This window comes from Mercenaria mercenaria, chromosome 12 (genome assembly GCF_021730395.1).
Source record: "Mercenaria mercenaria strain notata chromosome 12, MADL_Memer_1, whole genome shotgun sequence".
NCBI lineage: Eukaryota > Metazoa > Mollusca > Bivalvia > Venerida > Veneridae > Mercenaria > Mercenaria mercenaria.
Window position 1 is genome coordinate 56,947,891 of NC_069372.1, and position 22,409 is coordinate 56,970,299.

Below are 22,409 nucleotides of genomic sequence, written 5' to 3' on the forward strand. Positions count from 1 at the left end.
TCATTTTTAAGTACGCAGTGTACTTTCAAGAAAAAAGGCTATTGATTTTGTAGTTTTATATGTTTCATTAATTTTATTAACCTGGATCACTTTCGTTGATTAGAAAAACAAATTGTACACATGTAGTCCGTAAATATGTAGAAAAAAAATCATTTTGTGTAAGTCAAGGAAAAAAGGAGTGTTGTTTGTTTTAGGGTATTGTGACTTTGGAACATGGTGGGGGATAAGAGTGAGGTTATGTGCACCATAAACCGGTTTAAGCTTCCCAGTGGTGGTTTTGCCACTGACCGTTCTAAGGCGGTGCCCCACTTTGTTCCTTTATCTGTTTGATTTGTCCTTGTGTGTTTTCTCTGCGTGTGCGTGTGGTGATCGTGTACGCGTTTGGGAAGAGGCTGCGTTTTTAGCTCACCTGTCACGTAGTGACAGGGTGAGCTTTTGTGATCGCCCTTCGTCTAACGTCCGTCGTCCGTCCGTCAACCGTCCACAATTTCTTGTCTGCACGATAGTGGTTTCATTTATGATTTTATTTCAACCAAACTTGCACACAACTTATATCACCATAAGATCTTGGTTCCTTTCTTGAACTGGCCAGATCCCATTATGGGTTCCAGAGTTATGGCCCCTGAAATGGTCAAAAGTAGCTATTTTGACCTTGTCTGCACAATAGTAGCTTTAATTATGATTTGATTTTTACCAAACTTGCACACAACTTGTAGAGATAGGCCCTAAAATTTTCAATGATAGAATTACATTAAATAAAGTCTAGAAATTAATTTCCAAGTCCTTGAAATAACCAAAAATGATTTCACAAATGTGAAGTTTATAATAGTTTTGTTAATATCAATAACATAAGTTTTAATTTTTAATTTAACGTTGTGATCCACAAAGAATGACAACTCTTGCCTTGGGCTAGTACTTATAAGTAGAGATCTATTAGTTTACTTCCCTTGCAATTACACAATTGAGTGGAAAATGAAAACTGTTTAAGACACGATATCATACTTTTTTTTGCACAACAAAATCATTAAGGATTTATTCATTTGTGTTTGATTTACCCCTCAAGACATGGTTCCTATGATTCTGTCAACTTACATATGGTAAAAAATTAACTTTTAACAAGCCAATAATAAAACGAAGTACCAGTAGGTAAATAATAGTGCAGATAATACAGTTTTTCTTGTATCAAAATGTCACAATAGATCCACTTTTGTAATACAGAACGCCTGGTAGGATTAGTAAAGGTGCAATTATATTGATCTCTATTTCCTATGCCTACAACTTGTATCACTATAAGATCTTGGTTCCTTTCTTGAACTGGCCAGATTCCTTTATGAGTTCCAGAGTTATGGCCCCTGAATGGGCCAAAATTAGCTATTTTGACCTTGTCTGCACAATAGCAGCTTTATGATTTGATTTTTACCAAACTTGCACACAACTTGTATCAATAAAGATCTTGGTTCCTTTCTTGAACTGGCCAGATTCCATTATGGATTCAAGAGTTATGGTCCCTGAAAGGGCCAGAATTAGCTATTTTGACCTTGTCTGCACAATAGCTGCTTCATTTATGATTTGAATTTAATCAAACTTGCACAAAACTTGTGTCATCATAAGATCTCGGTTCCTTTATTGAACCGGCCAGATCCCTTAATGGGTTTCAGAGTTATGGCCCTAGAAAGGGCCAAAATTAGCTATTTTGACCTTGTCTGCACAATAGCAGCTTCATTTGTGATTTGTTTTAACCAAACTTGCACACAACTTATATCAATAAAGATCTTGGTTCCTTTCTTGAACTGGCCAGATTCCTTTATGGGTTCCAGAGTTATGGCCCCTGAAAGGGCCAGAACTAGCTATTTTGACCTTGTCTGCACAATAGCAGCTTTATTTATGATTTGATTTTTACCAAAGTTGCACACAACTTGTATCAATAAAGATCTTGGTTCCTTTCTTGAACTGGCCAGATTCCATTATGGATTCAAGAGTTATGGTCCCTGAAAGGGTCAGAATTAGCTATTTTGACATTGTCTGCGCAATAGCAGCTTCATTTATGATTTGAATTTAATCAAACTAGCACAAAACTTGTGTCACCATAAGATCTCGGTTCCTTTATTGAACCGGCCAGATCCCTTTCACCATAAGATCTCGATTCCTTCTTATATGCCCTAAGGGACGTATTATGTTATCGCCTCGGTGTATGTCTGTCTGTTGGTTAGCAATTTCCCTTCCGCTCTGTAACTCTTGAACCCCTTGAACGATTTCAAAGAAACCTGACACAAATGTTCACCTCATTGAAACGATGTGCAGAGCGCATGTTTCGGATGGCTCATTTCAAGGTCAAGGTCACACTTAGGGGTCAAAGGTCATATGACTTTGTTGTGTTTGTATATTGCTCTGCATTTGCGTTGTATTGCAGTGCTCTTGTTTTTATTTGGCAGATCCTTCTTTTGTTCACTTACAATAACTTTTTTTAATTACTTCCCTTTTATGTAACTATAAATAGCTTATTTAGTAACTTTTTCATTATTGGCCGTAGGGAAAAACCGAGACCACTTTTCTGTGGTACAACATGGATGGTACCTCCAATTTATAGGTGTAGTTTGACATATCTGTACCTTTAAGAAACTTTCAACTATATTTTCTCATGGTTCATTTGATTGATATTGATTATGATTTTTTGACCTTCTTGTCCTTAAGTGCAATGATAACAGGTGAGCGATATAGGGCCATTATGGCCCTCTTGTTAGAACGTGACATTCCCTGTTGGATATTATTCCTTGTTTTAAAGTCGCAGCGACACAATTACAGGTCATATGGCGGCTTTCCAGCTTTCATGGTGGAGGAAGACCCCAGATGCCTCTCCATGCATTATTTCATCACGGACGGGCATCCTGGTAGAACCACTGACCTTCCGTAAGCCAGCTTAATGGCTTCCTCAATTGAAGAATGCAACTCCCAGAGCGAGGCTCAAACCCACGTCGGTGAGGGGCAAGTGGTTCAAACGACTCTGCCACGGAGGCCCCAAAACAGTGTTGTAGGATAAAATGAATTTAGCTGTACTTAACAGCCTATGCAGAAACATTGACAAAATAAAAAATGTTTATGATCTGTGACATTTTATAGAAGTAGCTAATACTTTGGAAACTTTGATATGATGATATAAGAGATATTCCTCTGTAATAATATCTTGGACAATAAAAAGTCCTTTATACGAACAGAGTGCAACATTTGTTTTCTTTGGAGCTTAGTCACAAATTCTTTGTTCGCGTGAAGGAGTCAGTGTTCATCTAAAAATAGGTTAAAATATCACATCGCCCCGTCTCCGCAAGCATCCAATTTAAAATAAGAGCAGACTCACTCGGTTGGGTCGAGCCTCTGTACGAGAGATGATGAAAAGTGATACCTAGCCATTTCGTGGCAGAAATATGCCGCCATAAACACCGAAATTGGTATTTGCATCTTTTGTGACTTAGGGATTACAGCCCAATAAATTTCAATATCAAGAGCACATGTATAACGAGTGTTTGACCATCCAAATTACAGAGATATTAAACACAAATGACAGAGGCCTTATTTGAATAAACACTGCATCTAAATATACTGAATGCATTGTGTAGAGTGTAAAGATAATGACAAATATGGTATTTTTGATAAATCAATGGCAATTAATATTGGATAAGGCCCTTAAAGTGAAGGTGTAATTCAGCGACGTCTGGCGGAAAGCGTCAAAATGCGTCGAGAGATGCAAGAGGGCGATACTCAACGGACATTTTTTTTTTCATTCTCGGCTGGATAATCTTGTTGGTTAAGCACTATATTTGCTGTGTATGTGCAAGTCTTTTCTATATGACAATGGGTACCTTTGAGAATTATGAAAGGCATTTCAAAATTCATTTATATTTTGGAGACCGCTGATGTGTATAAATCTTATTTATCATTCAGACATTTTATATCATTGCTGTATTACATACAACCATAGCAGTTATCAAGCGCATTGTCATAATAAACATGAAAAATTATGAAAAACATTTGATGCATATGTTCTGTTTTGTATTGTAGGTAGTAATGATATACTGACAATTTAACTGTTATTGTTTCCGAACTCCCTATCGGTATTAGCTTGCTCAACATCTGTTACTGAAAACATCTCAACAAGTAACAAAAACGGGTACGTCCATTTGTCTGACGTTAAAAAACGACTACTTTAGTCTGACCGGTTGAATCTTTCTATATAAATGTCTGAGTTTGTTCAGATGCAGTAGTTCCAAAGATAAATGAGCCATGCCATGGGAAAACCAATATAGTGGCTTTGCGACCAGCATGGATCCAGACCAGCCTGCGCATCCGCGCAGTCTGGTCAGGATCCATGCTGTTCGCTAACGGTTTCTCTAATTGCAGTAGGCTTTAAAAGCGAACAGCATGGATCCTGACCAGACTGCGCGGATGCGCAGGCTGGTCTGGATCCATGCTGGTCGCAAAGCCAGCCACTATGTTGGTTTTCCCATGATACGGCTCAAATGATATCAAAAACAAGTATCTGGCGTATCAGTATCCTGAATATGTTACAACTTCACATGCTGCATATTATTTCTACATATTCCATTTCATATCTATTATTTTAAGATGCAACAAAAATCTTGAAGCACTTAATGAGATACATGCGACACAAACTTTTATGTATATTTTCGACTACGTCAAGGGACATAACACTGGTCTGACTGTGTGAGATTAAATTATAACATTATATATTCTCATATGGCAATGCTGATAACAATCCTAAGAGGATGACTCTGGGTCAATACTTTCTGAGATATGCCCGACACTAATTCGGACTGACGGATGGACGGGCGGGCGAGGGCAACACTAATTGCCCACTCAAACATAACGTGGAATCGGGGCAAATAAAAAAAATATTATATTCCATATTGTTACATTCTCTATGCAGAAGAAATCATTTACCGCCAGTTGCACCTTAAATTATACTGAATAACACATCTTCATATAATAATAATGTCCTAAACATTTCATGCGGAAAAAAAATATACGGCTTTCTTTGTACCGCAGGATCCAATGAAAATTTAGATAATTTCTGAAAGAATATTTGTATATGTACATGTATATGCACTTGCTTATTTGTACTTTGTTTCGCAATAGTAGGTAACTTGAAAATTACCACATATATTCACGTGATAAAGACAACTATGAAGAATGAAGTATGTTTCAGAAAGTATTAGATTTTTTAAAACGGAAAGGCTAAATAACTATTTGCAAACAGCATACACCGTATTAGTAATAAAACGTTTGCGTAACGTCAGAAAAAAAAGTGGGAAAATGCGCAACGTCAAACGCCGCCCACAGCGCCATTTGAGACTTTATCATTTTTTTGCAACTTCGTAGCTCGAAAACAAAGTCGGTAGTCAAGGACCTTTTTTCCCCGTTATTTTGCTGATCATGCTTTTAAAGTAATTGTGTAAATTTTAAAATATCTATGGACCAGTAAATGCATGCTCCCAATTTATACAAGAAACATCACTTACGTAGACGTCAGATTTTGGAACAACATATGCTAAGGTTTATGGCGACAACTTAATTAATCGGAAAGGTCAGACTCAAATTTATCACTTAACAAACTCGTGTGCAGCCACTGTCGCTGTGGGCAAACCTTTATCTGGTAGGAGTGTATTTCATTGAATTATCAAATGATTTTGTTATGATTTTTATGTCAGAAAAATGCACGAGAAAAGGGGGGGGGGGGGGGGGGGGGGTGGGGGGTAGGGGAAAATTTATGAAAAAATTGCGAAAGCGAAGTCGGTGACCCCCGATTTTTGCCAAGATTACCTATATTCAAACACACCTAGATTTCATCAAGGTAATCATTCTGACCAAAATTCATGAAAATCAATTGAAAAATGCAGCCTTTATCGCATACACAAGGATTTCTTTGATTTGTCCTAGTGACCTAGTTTTTGACCCTAGATGACCTATATTTAAACTTGACCTTAATTTTTAACCAATGCTTTCATTCTGACCAAATTTCATGAAGATCAATTGAAAAATAAGTCTATATCGCATACACAGGTTTTTCTTTGATTTGACCTAGAGAACTAGTTTTTGACCGCAGATGACCCATATTCTAACTTGACCTAGATTTAATCATATTTGACCGGGTGACATAGTTTTTGACCCTTGACCCATATTCAAAATGGACCTAGACTTCGTCCAGACAAACATTCTGATCAAATTTCATGAAGAACTGGTTTTAAATGCAGTCCCTATTGCATACACAAGGATTTTCTTTGATTTGACCTAGTGATATAGTTTTTAATCCCAGATGACCCATATTCGTTCTTACCATAGATTTTATCAAGGCTATCATTCTGACCAAAAGTCATGAAGATCAATTGAAAAATACAGCTTCTATCGCATACACAAGGTTTTTCTTTGATTTGACCTAGTGACCTAGTTTTTGAACCCCAGATAACCCATTTCCAAGCTTGACCTAGATTTTATCAAGGTAATAACTCTGACAAAATTTCATGAAGATCAGTTGAAAAATACAGCCTCTATCGCATACACAAGATTTTTTTTGGTTTAAACATATTTTATTAGCGAAATGGTTTACAAAATACATATACAATCAACAAAATTCGCAAAAACGCTTAGGATAGGATCGAAAGCCTAAGGCTTATATAGATCTTTTTTGACCTAGTGACGTAATTTTTGACCCAAGATAACCCATTTTCGAACTGGGCCTAGATTTCATCATGGTAATCTTTCTGACCAAAATTCATGAAAATCAATTGAAAAATACAGCCTGTATCGCATACACGAGGATTTCTTTCATTTGACCTTTTGACCTAGTTTTTTTTTATCCCAGATAATCCATTTTCGATATTTGCCTAAATTTCATCAAGGTTATCATTCTGACAAAATTTCATGAAGATCAGTTGAAAAATATAGCCACTATCGCATACACAAGCTCAATTTTGACAGACGACAGACAGACGCCGGACATCGAGCAATCACAATAACTCAGGTGAGCTGCTCAGGTGAGCTAAAAATGGGGAAAAACTTTTTGAATAAAATGAACGCCCCGAAACTGAATTAATCGCCATGAAAACGGCAACGTCACAACTATTTCCGACTAGGTTCAAACGTGAAATTTCGACGACATTTGCGTAAAAAGTGAGTATTTGACCTTTTCAATTTTATATGCTTCATTGATTTTATTAATTTAGAGCATTATCGTTTATTAGAAAGCATTGTAGACATGTAGAAAACAAGAAGCTGCGTTCAATAAACGCTTGATGCCCCCAGTGGCATCCTTGTCTATAGATTTTGCACCAAAAGTCCAAAACGAGGTCAAGGTAAGGGGTATTGATGCTAGACGAAACGGTCCCATTTGTTTAATCAAGAGATGGCCCATATAAAGCAACTTAAGTCCAAAATGAAGTCAAGGTCAAACTGAGGTCAGGTGATGTCTGAAGATGAGGAATGGTCATAGATTACATCTGCATTAGTATCAAGTCATTCTAGTAAAAGGTATTGATGCTAGACGAAACGGTCCCATTTGGTTAACCTTGTACGGACGGACGAACGGACGGACGTACGCACGAACGAACGTACGCACGAACGAACGGACGGACGGACAGGACAATCACTATATGCCTCCCGCATCAGTAGATGCTGGGGTCATAAAAACATTCTGTGTTAGTCAAGCAGTAAAGTAGTGTTGTTTGTTTTGTGGGGTTTAATGTCGCACTTACAGGTCATACATCGTTGATGGTGGAGGAAGACCCCAGGTGCCCCTCCGTACGGGCGGGCACCTGGGTAGAACCACTGACATTCCGTAAGCCCACTGAATGGCCTTCTCAACTGAAGAATACAACGCCCCGGGTGAGGCTCGAACCCACGTTGATGAGGGACAAGTGATTCAACGTCAGACCCCTTAACGACCCTGCCACGGAGGCCCTAAAAGGGTGGAAGGGTGGTGTAGGAGAATATGAATTTAGCTGTACTTAACAAGTTACACAAAAACATTGACAAAATAAAAATGATCGGCGATAATTTTGATATGATGATATAGTGGATATCTTCCAGTAATAATATCTATAAAAAGATCTTTGTACGAATAGAATGCAACCGTTGAGCTTAGTCACACATTGTGAAGAACTTTGTTTGCATGAAGGAGTCAGCGTTTATCTAAAATAGGTTGAAATATTATATCAACCAATCTCCACAAGCATCCAATTCAAAATAAAAGCAGACTCGGTTTGGTCGAGCCTCTGTACAAGGGTTGATGAAAAGTGATACCTAGCTATTTCGTGGCAGAAATATGCCACCTTACACTTCAACATTGGTATGGATTTGCATGTGTTGTGACGTTGGGATTACAGCCCAATGAATTTCAATATCAAGAGCACATGTACAACGACAGGCAGTAGTATATGGTTTGGTCATCCAAAACCACTGAGATATTAAACACATTTCAAAGAGATCTTATTTGAATAAACATTGCATCTAAATATAGGGGTGACCGGGGCAAGTCGGAACAAAAAGTACTGATCGAACCGTTCTGTGAATTTCTAACACATTCGGCAAATCAGTTATAAATATATTTTAGCAATGCATCGCATTTTTTTACCTTAATTCTTTTGTTTTGCTTTATTTATCTGTTATTTTTGCACTAATGTTAGATCCTTTCTCAGCGCGGATTTTATTTACATTGTGTTGTCTAACTTGTTGAACATAGGGTAAGTGCGAGGTTGGCATGCCCTAAACGCGTTTAAACCCCCAGTTTCCTTTATATAGGTTACTGACCGTTCAAAGGCGGTGCCCCTATTTTCAACTAGTTGTTTTGTCTGTCTTGTATTGTCTGTTGCGTATATTTTCTTGTTTGTTGTAAGCGTTTATTCCTCCTCCTCATTCCCCCCTCCTTTCCCTTGCATTTACGCTACTTTTGCATCCCCTCCCCCTTTGCTTTGAGGAAGTTTTTCATGGCTCCCCTTTGGCTTGGCAGCCGGAATCCTAAGACGGTACATGATTGTTTTTTTTTTCTACTTGTGTGGGTGCGTTTGTATGCTTGTGAGTCTATAACGGTGCCCTACTGTTTACTTATGTGGCTTGTTCGTTTTTCTATGTTATTCAGTTAGTCGTGGTTGTATGTTTATCTTTGGTATATGAGTGTCTGCGCTATCGTGGTGTACGCTGTAGTGTGACTGTTATTAAAGAACGTGGCATTTCCTTTGTATATTCGTCCTTGTTCAACTTTTCCCTTCGGGTTCCTGCCCCAACCCCCCGTCCCGCGGCCCAATTTTTCCCCTTACCATTTCCTTCTCCTCCATCTATATTTAGCATAAATTAATATGTACTTGTTGGATGTTTGAAGCAACCCGTCTGAAATATGTTTCCATTACAGCTTCTTTTTGTGGGCCTACTATGCAAATGCGTGGCTCTGTGGCTGTGTTTTTGGTGCTATGTGCTTCCGAGAAATCTACCCTTACCTATTATCTTTTATCAAAATAGACTAGTCCAAAGTAACAAGGCGTGATGTTCCAACAAATTGAAACTAGTGACCTAGTTTTTGACCCCACATGACCCAGATTCAAACTTGACCTAGAGGTCATCAAGACAAGCATTTTGACCAATTCTCATGAGTTTCAAACTTAAACCGTGGACTCTAAAGTGTTAACAAGATTTTACTTTGATCTTGCCTACTGACCTAGTTTTTCATCCCACATGACCCAGTTTCGAACTTGATCTAGAGTTGATCAAGACAAACAGGTTGACTAATTTTCATGAGTTTCAAATTTAAATTGTGGTCTCTAGAGTGTTTACAATATTGTCCTTTGATCTGGCCTAGTGACCTAGTTTTTGACCCCACCTGATTCAGTTTCAAACTTGACCTAGAGATCAACAAGACAAACAATCCGACTAAGTTTCATTAAGGTTGAGTCACAACTGTTTCCTCTACAGTATTCACAAGCTTTTCCTTTGATTTGACTGGGTGACCTAGTTTTTGATCCCACATGGCCCAGAGTCAAACTTACCTAGAGATCATGAAGACAATCATTTTGACTAATTCTCATGAGTTTCAAACTTAAATTGGGGTGTCTAGATTGTTAACAAGATTTTCCTTTGATCTATTTTAGTGGCCTAGTTTTTGATCCCACATAACCCAGATTCAAACTTGACTTAGCGATTATCAAGACAAACATTTTGACCAAGTTTCATGTAGATTAAGTCACAACTGTGGCCTCTAGAGTGTTCACAAGCTTTTCCTTTGATCAGCCTGCTGACACAGTTTTTGATCCCACATGACTTAATTTCAATCTTGACCTAGAGATCATCAAGACAAACATTCTGACTAAGTTTCATAAATATTGGGTCACAACTTTGGCCTCTAGAGTGTTCACAAGGCAAAATGTTGACGGACGATGGACGCCGACGGACGCCAGACAATGACCGGTCACAATAGCTCGAATTGAGCACTTCGTGCTCTGGTGAGCTAAAAATCTGGTGTTTCGCCTACAGTATACCAACGTAATTCAAATGCATTAATTTTACACTGAAAGCTGGCATGATCGCAGACTAATTTGAATTTGCATTCAAATGATTTTGGCAAAGAGAAAAGAGAAATAACGCTTTCTTTAGACACTCAGACGACCGACAAGCATGACCGGACGGAGCAAGTCTGATCATTGTTCCAATATGCCCCGACCACGCTGTTCCAATTTACCCCAACCACGTGTTAGCTTCTGTCATGGTCTTGTGAAAGCGCGCCGATGACAATGATTCAAATTGTAGTGTTTCAGATGTTAGCTCAGAAAAAGGACTTTTAAATCATGCATAACGATAAACAATGTTTCTATATACAAAATGCGAAAATTTACTTGCAGAGTCGAAAATTAAACTTTTCTCACTCCGTCCTTTTGTTTTGACTTCCCGCCATTGAAACTTTTGGAGAAAGCAGGTACATGTTACTTCAGTCTTATCAGCCATTCTCCCAAAATCGACTCATACTGGGAAAAAACATGTCGCCGAGCTTTCAGTAATATTTTTCAAAATGTTCGCGCACAAAACTGCACTTTGGCTTAAGCTTATATCAGCAATATATGGACATTTACATAAAACATGTTTTGGTATCTTGTTGCACACTTAGCATCCACGAGTAGACGTTAAAATTGCCAAATATTGCAAAAAACCCATGTCGCCAAGCTAATTTGCGAACTAAAAAGGATTGATTCGTCATTTTACGGCATCATTTCTTATTGGTGTTTCAACTTTTTAACAGTACCTGTATTTATCATGATACAATGAAGCGTGTTTCCCATCAGAAATTGGTATTTTGATAGTAATTTCTCTTTGAATCGATGTCGCCAATTCACACCTATGGTACCGTAACGAATTTTAAACATAGTCTAGCGTAAGATGATTACAGTTAAATAATCGTTTTGAATGTGTAAAAGGTTAAAGTCATCAGTAAAATTCCAAGAATAGGCTTGCCAAAACAAATAAACTCTTAGAAGCCGTTCAAAGTCAGAATTGAAAATGTCGCATTTCAAGTACTATGCTTCCGTAACGCTACTATTATAAAAACTGGGCGCCCAAATGTGAAATTTGAGTGGGAACGATAAAAACTGTACAGAGAATGCTTCGAAACATAATCTGTCACAACGGTAAGTTCATTTTTCTTTATTATAATAAGAAAATAAAGAGTTTTCTATATGCTTCCGTAACACCTATTTTCCGTGACGTTATGTTCCGTAACAAACTAAAAAGCCGTGTTTAGGCGAATTACAGTCAAAGAAATGTTATATAAAAATGGTGTTTTATTCGAGATGTTGTATAAAATTGCTGTTTTATTTTTTTTTATTAAAAAACTGACATTTTGGAAGAGTATGATGGTAGAAAAGTATATTTGCAGATAATGGTGATACAAACTGAGATAACGATTCCTAAGATGGAAAATTATGTGAACTAAGTGCCTTCTGTTATTACACAAAATCTTTCTATTGCAAAGTTCTGTTATAGTTCTAAAAATATTTAGTATTTCTGACTTTTTTGTATGGCTTTAAAGAAGTTACTTTTTATATGTTCCGTAACAAATTTTCGGAAAAGTTTCTATGACAGTTATTCAGTTGTTTGAGATAGCTGATGTTCTTAGAACCTACTGTTTAACTTCAGACTGTTGTCTTATGCGTTTAATTTAGACAAGTTGCATTTCTTTTCTTTTCAAGAATCTGTCAAGGTTGCTGACATTTTGAGACAATTTCATGATTTTGCTGATTTTCGCATTTCTTAAATAGTATTTCAGTTAAATAAAAGTTTACAAAGATGTATAAATTTTCGCCGTCGGTTTTTATCCTTTAATATATTTATTTGTATGTAGAATGACTTTTTATCCAAATAATTTGAAGTAAGTAGCAAATTTTATCATTTCTACATAATATAACCGAAAGAACCTATTTTCCATAACAAAATAAGGCTCTATTATCTGGAGGGCATCGTGGTATCTGTACTTCTGCTAGATCGATGAAAAGAAAATCTAACTTATTGAGTCCTAAAATCAGTAATGTTTCATTTTCTCGTAAGTGTAGCTTTTGCGTAAACACTAATGATATATCACATCCTCGTATGAAACTGTTGGCCAAAATGCTGCTTTGTTTCTTGTGCATGTTACAAGAAAAATAATCTTCCTGAAGTATAATGTTTTCATCTCTTCGCGGTCTGAATCTCTTCCTTTAAACAAATTTACTGCAAAAGCATGTTTGACCGCTAATATAAATCATGTAACCGCAATATAATAAAGCTATGCCCTAACCTAAGCTCCGTAACGTAGATTTATAGGGCACTTTTTTAAATTGTCGTATCTCGCAAACAAGAGACTTTTTATGAGTAATTCTTTTCTGATAAACCGCAGAGGATTCGAAGTTTAAAAAAACATATAAACCATTACGTTACCATGAACTTCAATTTTCGACTATTCGCATGCTGCAAATGAGTCGATTTTGGGAGAATGGCTGTTATATCTTATCAAATATCATGTACATTATTAACATATTAAAATTATCACCCTTGTTCAGACTAACCCCGGTTTCCCCTACCAGTGAAGTTGAATGCATTGTGAAGGGTGTACAGAAAATGGAAATTATGGTATTTTTGATAAATCAATGGCAAATGACTCTGGATAGGGCCCTTAAAACAATCAAGTTATATGCACATTCCCACAGGTACCCGTCCTGTCTTGGTGTCCATACGAAAACAATTTTGAATAGGACAAGTATATACGCGCTGGGAAAAATATTTCATGATGGACCTGTGAATTCTTTACTTATGGGTGAAACAGGTCTCATAAGCGTAAATACGACTAGCTTCTACTGATTATAAAACATACCGTACGATTTGTTGTGAATTAACTGTTGTTGTACTTTTAGTAGTTCAACCGTCACCCTTGTTTAAGAGCAACATTTAAAAAACACGTTTTTTTTTCATCCTCAAGTAATAAGTAAGTAGGCTCACCCAGTTTAATCAATCTAGACGCACAATCTAATTTTATACATAGAGCGCGTACTTCACCCGATTTACATTCGGAACATTTTCACGCGTTTCGGGCTTTATCGTATGTTTAACATGTGATTTTTGAACCGTCCAAAGATGTTGGAAATATTTGTCTCATTGTTTATTTTTTTAAATAAAACTGTTACTGCTTTCATTGTCTACCACTATTTTTCCACCCTTGCCTGAAAAAACAGTAATGAGTTTCCCCCTCTGGAAAATCTTTAAAAAAGGAAAGAAGACAAGAAGGAAAGAAAATGTTTTTCGAAAAAGGCAACATTAGGACTGCATGTAAAGTATATGTGGCTGCTGCTACATACGACCCCGACATAATTCATATTATTTATCTAAAAGAAACTAAGAATTTTACCTTCAAGAAAGCTTGATTTTATCATTTTTCCAAATTTAACAGGTTAGTCCATAAAACTGTCCCAGAATGCAAAAAATGAAGTGCTGAATTTTCAAAATTTCCAGGGTGGGGGCGGGGAACGGGGGGTGGGGGGGTGGGGGGGGGGCAGGGGATCGGACCCCCTCTGAGAAAATTGGCTGTGTCCGTGCATGGTCACTATACCTGTCCAGTACTGGACATTATGGTAAACGCTTCTTTCCTGCACAAATGACAATTTCGCAACTTCTGTCCAGTTTCTACAAATTTCTGGCCGGGATAAACCATTTGACTTGTATTCTTACATGGAAAAGGTGCTTAAATTGTTTGCCGTAACGCTATGGAGGTTTACTAGGACACGCTGTGGAACAACCAAAAATGTTCGGTTCACTTCAGTAACAGTAGAGGCTACCTTGCTGCTATTTACACATCATGCATTTATAAAATAGTAAATAATCTTTTTCTGACAAGTCAACATGTAGCCTTAAATAACTTACATTTAAATTCAAACAAGCCAACTTGTCTAGACACTTGCAAAATAACAGTGACGATCGGCCATTTTGTTGCAAAACGAAAGTAGAAAACCCATGCCGTTCTTGGTGTCTTTGAATTTAAATATAAGTTATTTAAGGTTGTATACTAGGTAGAATAGGATTGTTTACTGTTTTCTAAATGCCCGATGTGTAAACGGCAGCAGGGTAGCTTGCATTGGTACTGAACTGGACAATTTGGTTGTTCCACAGCGTGTCCTAGAGAACCTCCATGGCGTTACGTCAACATAAGCACCTTTTCCATATAAGAGTATATAGGAATAAAAAATGTTCAAAAGATTTTTTTTTTCGTTTTAGGATTAAAACAGTGGTTTTTAACTTTTTTTGGAGGGGGGCAGCACCCATATGGACACCAAGACCTGACGGGCACCTGTGCACATTCCGTGATATTACTAATTGTGGATCAGCAGCCAGTCGTTACACTAACCTTAATATCACTGGTTAAAGGTGTTGTTTTGAAACTTGTAAAAAGTATGTGAAAGCGTTAGCCAGAACGTTAATGAAATAAAATAAATTGGCAAGACGTACTTAGATTTGTTTTCACTTTGCATTATACTGGCATTATATTTAATAAATTTAACTCATATGCTGCATTGTTTCAAAGTCATTCAAGTTAATTTTTCGTGCATCAGACTGTTCTAACATTATTTTTGACGGTGTTAGCTGCCCATAAGACAGTTTACTCAAGGGAAGTTACTCTAAGAAACTGGTCAAAAACTATGACATTATCATTGAAAAAAAGTATGTATTTTGTATAATTTCAATTGCTTTCATTGATCTGGATCATATTAATCGAATGTGATCAAATGAGTTGGATATACAGATTATAACCTGTGGTAACCGCAGATCTATCAACCCAAAGAGCTAAAAAAAAAACAATGTATTTTGTCATAGGAGTACGCGTAATATCTATATTTAGAGACACAATGAATCGGACCATATTTTGCCAGTCTATGCTTCATGTGTACAAGAAGAGTCAGTTTTACTTTTTTATTTTACAGGATACATGCACATCATTTTCAAGTGTAGATGGGTAGATTAATAGGTGTCATTTTGAAAATTTACACGTGGGAAGGATAGGGATAACTAAGGTAGGTTAATTCATGTGATACTTTCTAATGAACTGTAATAACTGAAATCCCGATTTGGCGAAAATAAGCCGCGGCTTAACATATAGGAGGGTATTTTCTTGATAATCAGTTTGTAGATATAAAAAACGGGAATAAATTTGTCAAATGTTTTCATGAACTGTCAAAATATTGTTTTTCTTATGTATATAGGCCCTATTTGACAAAATATCTATATCTGACATTGTGTACCATCACATAAAATAAAATTTGAAGTCCATACCTTTATGTCCAAGATATTAGTCACTTATTGCTTTTGTATCATAATTTGAGTTGCATTAGTAAACTGATCCTTCAAATGTGCACGGAAAATAGCAGGTTCTGACTACGATCTACCTATCCCTGAAATAATGATCAGAGGGGCACCTTGCAGTCTTAAATTTCTCCGCCATTAAAAGCTTGAAAGTCACTATATGATACAAAATTTGTCTCAACAACGAAAACGGTGTTTCAGTGAGCAGTACAATTATAAATAATGAATTTTACATTCAATTATTTGCCAGTTTGCTGCTTATTCAAATCTATACGTATCACTGTCGGATGAGCATTTGTTTGAAAGAGTATGTGCGTTACCACATGTACTCCGAGTGATTTTATTTCTGTATATTTTAGATCCAAGACATAAAGTGCCGCAGTTACAGAAACGCTTTTGAAATATCGAGAAAATCCAAGAGCATAATTGAATAAAGAACTATGGATAATGGAAAAAACGTTGTTAAGGCATGTTCGGTGCTTAAAGCTTCACATTGTTTGAGCCCAGAAGACACAAATCACGATTTTGGACAAAATTCAACAGTTTTTGCCATGTATGAGAAGGATACAGAAGCTACCATGCCATTGTCCAGCTTAGACCTTTTGACCATTGTGTTACCGCCGACTCCAGAAGATTCACTTATTGTAGGGTTAGGGCATGATGAAGAATTCTTGTTCGAAGACATCATTGCAGAATCAAGTACACCTGGTAGTATACCAAGCATCTTGAATTGTCGAGCAGATTTAGATTTGTATTTTCCTGTTGACATCGACACAATGCTTTTATCACATCCTAGTTCGCAGACTAAGCAAGCTGACGAGCAAACTGTTGTACAGGTCAGAACGATTGATTCGCAGACCCAGACCTTCTTGCCCGAAGAGGTCACCAAAGCACAACAGACAGTAAGTTTTCCTGAAACAAACGTTCATAATGAAAGTGAAATTTATTATCAAAATGAATGTACAGACAGTGCAGCAGGAGATATTAGTCTGGAGCAAAGGGCTTTTGATGTAACTATGTCAACAAAGCCTTCACATGTACTACGGAATGACCTGAGCAGTAAATCACATGTAAAGAGTAAAGTTAGCAATTCGTTAAAATTCCCACCTTGTGTAATCTGCAACGGCAAAGCGTCAGGTTCACACTACGGTGCGATAACATGTGAAGCATGTAAAGGGTTCTTCAGGCGTTACCTTCAAAAGAAAAAAGAATTCAAATGTACTAAGGGAGGAAAATGTGAAATTTCTAGTGGTAAAAAGGGGAACTGTTCAGGATGTAGGTTAAAGAAATGCCTTGCTCTTGGAATGTCAAAGGGGATGTCTAAGTTAGGAAGGTACACTCTTGCAAAAAGGACAGAAGCAATTATCAACATGAAACGACTAGAAGGAAATGAAGCACATGATTCAGTTACAGACGAAAGTGGTGTGGTTGTTGAAACTGGAAGCGATGCAAACAGCTGTAATTCAGAAACACATGTGATAATGCGACATCTTTTACAGAATACAAAAACATCAAAAATTTCTGGTGGCTTCAATGATATGCTCGTTGCTGAACTTGTTCAAGCAATGGAAGATTTAGAACCCTACGGCCCAAATGTAAAGACAAAGGAACAAATCAATGAACAGCACAAACATCAAGCTGAAAGGTATAGGCTAAAAACTGAACTCTTTGGTAAAATGAACAGGATACCTAAGGATGAATATAATAAATTGTATAAGGAATTTGGTATTGATATAGATGGTAGGATGGCTGATATGAAAATAGAATATGAAGATATTGAAGATGATACGGCACGTTATTGTAACTTTGCAAAGCACATTCCAGAATTTCACAATCTCCCTTTGCTTGACCAGTCAAATTTATTGAAAGCTTTGATGGCGGATTTTTTCACTGTTGTCATGGTTGATGCTTACAATGACGAACTTCGGACAATTATAAGTAAAAATGGACATGGCTATCATTTTGACGAGATGGCAGATAGAGAATATTCTGCAAAACTGCTGACACTCTTCAGGGGTGTGTGTTGTCGCCTGCAAAAGCTGGATCTTAGCAAAGCAGAAACTGCATTGCTAGGTGCTTTAACTTTAGTCTCGACTGATCGATGCAAACTGCAAAATCGGGCTCTTGTAGAAAAGATACAGTTGGCTATTACAGAATTGCTTCAACAGGAGATAAAGAAAAAGCACAAGCAAGCAGCTCGGAGCAGATTCACAAAGATTATCGACACTTTAACATACATGCGAGAGATGTCTGACGTTTTTACGAAGGAAAACAATGTGTTGTGTCAAGATGAAGTTTTGATTCAAGAATTTCCATTTTTAGTAGACTTTATTATTGAAGAAAATTAACTAAATACTTATTCGCAGATTAAATGAAAAGATTCGCGATCTTAAGGTAGTGAACCCGTAATGACAATCATAAATTTTCATGGTATTATCTATTCTCCGTATGATTTTCATGGTATTATCTATTCTCCGTATGATTTTTATGGTATTATCTAGTCATGGTATTATCTATTCTCCGTATGATTTTCATGGTATTACCTATTCTCCGTATGATTTTTCGCACCGAAAAAAAAAACCCTAAAGAAAACCAGCAGATTTTTTGCTGTTTTATTATATAAATGAGTTGATGTAATTATTGAAAACAAGGAAATAATGTTCCAGCAGTATCTGCCAGTGATTAATTTCAGTTACCCTAAACGTAATTCCATTTCGTTTCAAATTTATCAGCATAAGGCCGAGGCTCTGTTACCTTGGTATGGCAGTATCTAGATATTTAACATTTGCTTTGTAAATGTATATGTTTGCTTTTGTTTTTGCTTTTTTGTTACACTAAGAAATAAAAAGCACGAGAAAACAAATGGTACTTTTGTTTTGACAACTTTTTTGTTGGAAGATACTTTCTGATATTTTTATGGTACTTTAAATTGGACACAATGCAAGTGCTAGAAAATTAGATCTTTTTATGTTGCTTGTTATAGTTGTGAAACGTTGGGCATGTCAGTATCTGTAATTAACCCTTACCCTGCTATATTTCTATAATGAACTTTTCCATCTTTCAGTTTGGTCAGAACCATTAAATGTTAAAAGGTGTGCTTACCAAAAAGATACTGACTGAATGCCGAACGGTACAGATCATGATCAGACTGCACGGATGTGCTTGCTGATCATGACCTACACTGATCGCAAAGGCAGTAGTAATCGTGTCTAACATGATACGGGTTAACGACACTAAGTAGGTAGAAACTAGGGATGGGAACGAATATTCGAATATTCGAATATTCGAAAATCGGTCGAATATTCGAATATGAAAATCAGATTCGAATATTCGTAAATTATTGTATTTTTTTTTCCAAAAAAAGTATCATTGATTTTGGGCAATATGAGCATGCTAATTCTACAGAATAAAACCATGTCATGTTTGTTTATCGAGTATCAAAAGATGTCCAATTAAGAAGAAAATAGTTGGCAGGGCCATCGTTACGGATTAACAGTTTACAACAGGCGTCAATGTGTCAGATGCATGTCAAAAGATGTCCAGTTAACAAGACAATTACCTGGGTTCATCGCTACAGATTAACAGTTTGTATTAGGCGTGAATGTGATATCTTTTTTATCTTTTGTTCATTTTTATTGGCGCCTGTTTTATGTAACAAGTTGTAGAATTTTTTTTTTCGAAAACAATACCAAACTTGTAGATATTGCCGATCTTTTCACAATATTTTGTACGACGTTTCAGACCATCCGCAGAATCGGTTTTCATCCGCAATCGGCCGTATTCGAATTAAATTTTGAAGTACTTTATAATAAAATCAAGACATAGCATATGACTGATGCATAAGTTCATGTTGAAGGAGGTTTAAGTCTGCCTTACTTGCTTTTTACACGACGATTTTTACACGCCGATTGAAAAATTTCAAAATGGCGGCGGTAATACAACAGTGCGTCACGTGTTTAAATGGGACGACCTGCTATTTTTAAATAAAATTGCGACGGTCTAAATTATAACCGTTTTGATATTTTTGTATCATTTTGAAGCTAAAACACCGAATTAGTTAAATATGTTCATGATTATACTGACAGAATCGTGAAATAAAACGCTAGGATCGGCGGGTTTTGCTAGGTAGGATCGGGTTACCCGAAACAAACATTTGTTGGTCTTATTACGTACGATGATCCACGCTTTAAACAAATGAATACGTTGTGTATATGCCAATCACTTAATAAGAATTTAAAGCTTCCATTAAAATAAACCGAATATTCGAATATATTCGAATAAGGCAAACCGAATATTCGAATATTGATTTCAGTATTCGTTCCCATCCCTAGTAGAAACATGTACGTATTATCAAAAGTTGTAAAGGAGTATATTTTAGTATTGTCTAAGATGAATAGCAAAACAATATTTGAGCTGTGCCATGGGAAAATCGACATAGTGGGTTTGCGACCAGCATGGATCCATGCTGTTCGCTAACGGTTTCTCTTAATTGCAATAGGCTTTGAAAGCGAACAGCATGGATCCTGACCATCCATGCTGGTCGCAAACCCACTATGTTGGTTTTCTCGTGGCAGGGCTCATTTAGAAGAACATTAGGAAGCATAGACTGCAACCAATTAAAATTATCCCAGACTTGGTTTAATACAGTTTGTTAATGAGAGTTAATTATATGCGCAACTTCCATCAAAACCCCTGGCACTTGCCGTGGCAGAACACTAGCCCGACTTTTTTATTCAATTACATTTAATGCACTACATGATACATAAAGATCAGAAAATATAACAACACCGAATCCAATATTTTACAGCTCGAATATTCGGTGAAAGTGTTTTATACAAGTTTACCCTTATCATGCTGGACACGATTGATTCTGCCTTTGGGATTAGTGCATAGCATATTCGTGCAGTCTAATCAAGATCTGTACTGTTCGCCATTCAGATAGTATCTTTTTTATAAGCACCCCTTTTAACAGTTAATGGTACTATCCAAATTGAAAGATGGAGAAGTTCATTATAGAAATTTAGCAGGGTCAGGGATATGTAAACTTACAAGCTACATGTATATTATTGGTATTATGTAAAACGACGGAACGGAATACTTAAAAATATCACTACAACTCCTAGCTCGTATTTACATTAATCTTGAAGACTACTCCCTTCAGATCGATTTAATACTTTCGATACAAAGCGCTCTTTCATTTCAAGTACACAGTATATTTGCAAGGAAAGAGAATATCTATTTTGAATACTTGTACCGAAACAGTTTTATGTGTATCTTTATTTCTATGCACTTCGAGCACTTTCGCTCCTAACCCTTAATTGGTTTATATAAAAAACAGTCATTGTACACGTGTAGTCCGCTAATATGAAGGAAAACATTTTTCTGTGTTAGTCAAACAATAAAAGAGTGTTGTAAGATAATAAGAAGTTAGCTTACTCAAAACACTGACAAGAATAACTAGGTGTGTGTCCATAGTATATATACTGTATATGGTTTCATGACTCTTAATGAAATATTTTGTAAAATATATGCAAACTTTGAAGCAGTTTGTGTATATTTCAGTAAGTCGGGGACCATAACTCTGGTCTAGCTGAGTGAAAGCCCAAAGAGAACACCAAGTGGACATCTTCACATCCTGTGATGTTTTATGATTCTAGGTCATGCTCATTTTGAAATACATGGAGCATAACATCTTTTATCTTGCCTCCTACAAGTTTTTTGCATTCCTATTGGTCAATAGACGTTACGTGGAGAAAGGATATATTCCATATCCTGCTAGTATATTTCAGATATGAATTTTGATAAAAACAAAATGGCTGCCACACTGCTGGCGTAATTGTATCATGTCAGATTATTTATTAGCTCCAGCGATAGTATCGTTTCCGAGAGTAAATTTAGTGTTTTCATGCCGATTTCATTCTACTTAAGTTGAGGCTCATGAAGTTTGACAAAGGTTAGCCGTAAAAGCGGAATAACTCTGTATGGGATACACGGACGTTGAATTTCTTGTTTTAAGTTAAATCATCGTAAAATAAAGGAATTGACATATTCATTACTCAGGAGTTTGTTGTAGGATCATTTAATCTACGTGCAAGATAAATGATTTAACAGGAAACGGGATGAAAGCCGAAGTATCAAGACAACCAAGATAACCCATTTTCGAACTTGGCCTAGATTTCACCAAGGCTATCATTCTGACCAACATTCATGAAAATCAATTTGTTGGAACATCACAACTTGTTACTTTGGACTAGTCTATTTTGAAGGATTTCTTTGATTTGACCTTTAGACTAAGTTTTTTGACCCCAGATAACCCATTTTCGAACTTTGCCTAAATTTCATCAAGGTCACGAAGATCAGTTGAAAAATACAGCCTCTGTCGCATACACAAGCTAAATGTTGACGGATGACAGACAGACGCCGGATATCGAGCAATCACAATAACTCAAATGGAGCTAAAATGGAGAAAAAAACTTTTTGAATAAAATAAATGCCCCTAAACTAAATTAATCGCCATGAAAACGGCAACGTCACAACTATTT

General features: G+C 36.6%; 1 protein-coding gene across 3 annotated transcripts; it reads left to right on the top strand.

Moving 5' to 3' along the window:
- The first annotated feature begins 15,174 nt into the window (after positions 1-15,174).
- LOC123533974 (vitamin D3 receptor-like) lies at positions 15,175-18,730 on the top strand. 3 transcript variants are annotated; one of them, XM_045315985.2, is made up of 3 exons: positions 15,175-15,228; positions 15,489-15,578; positions 16,227-18,730. In XM_045315985.2, exon 3 carries the CDS (start codon positions 16,308-16,310, stop codon positions 18,213-18,215), a length of 1,908 nt encoding a protein of 635 aa, XP_045171920.2. In that variant the 5' UTR covers positions 15,175-15,228; positions 15,489-15,578; positions 16,227-16,307; the 3' UTR covers positions 18,216-18,730. The 3 variants fall into 3 exon arrangements, 2 of the variants coding, with proteins under 2 accessions (XP_045171920.2, XP_053376124.1); XR_008366507.1 differs by lacking the exon at positions 15,175-15,228 and having other exon boundaries at positions 15,279-15,578; positions 16,227-18,338; positions 18,369-18,730; XM_053520149.1 differs by lacking the exon at positions 15,175-15,228 and having other exon boundaries at positions 15,279-15,578.
- The last annotated feature ends 3,679 nt before the right edge of the window (positions 18,731-22,409 follow it).

Excerpts from the sequence above, each read along its gene's own strand:
- LOC123533974 (XM_045315985.2), top strand. The coding sequence starts at position 16,308 with ATGGATAATGGAAAAAACGTTGTTAAGGCATGTTCGGTGCTTAAAGCT.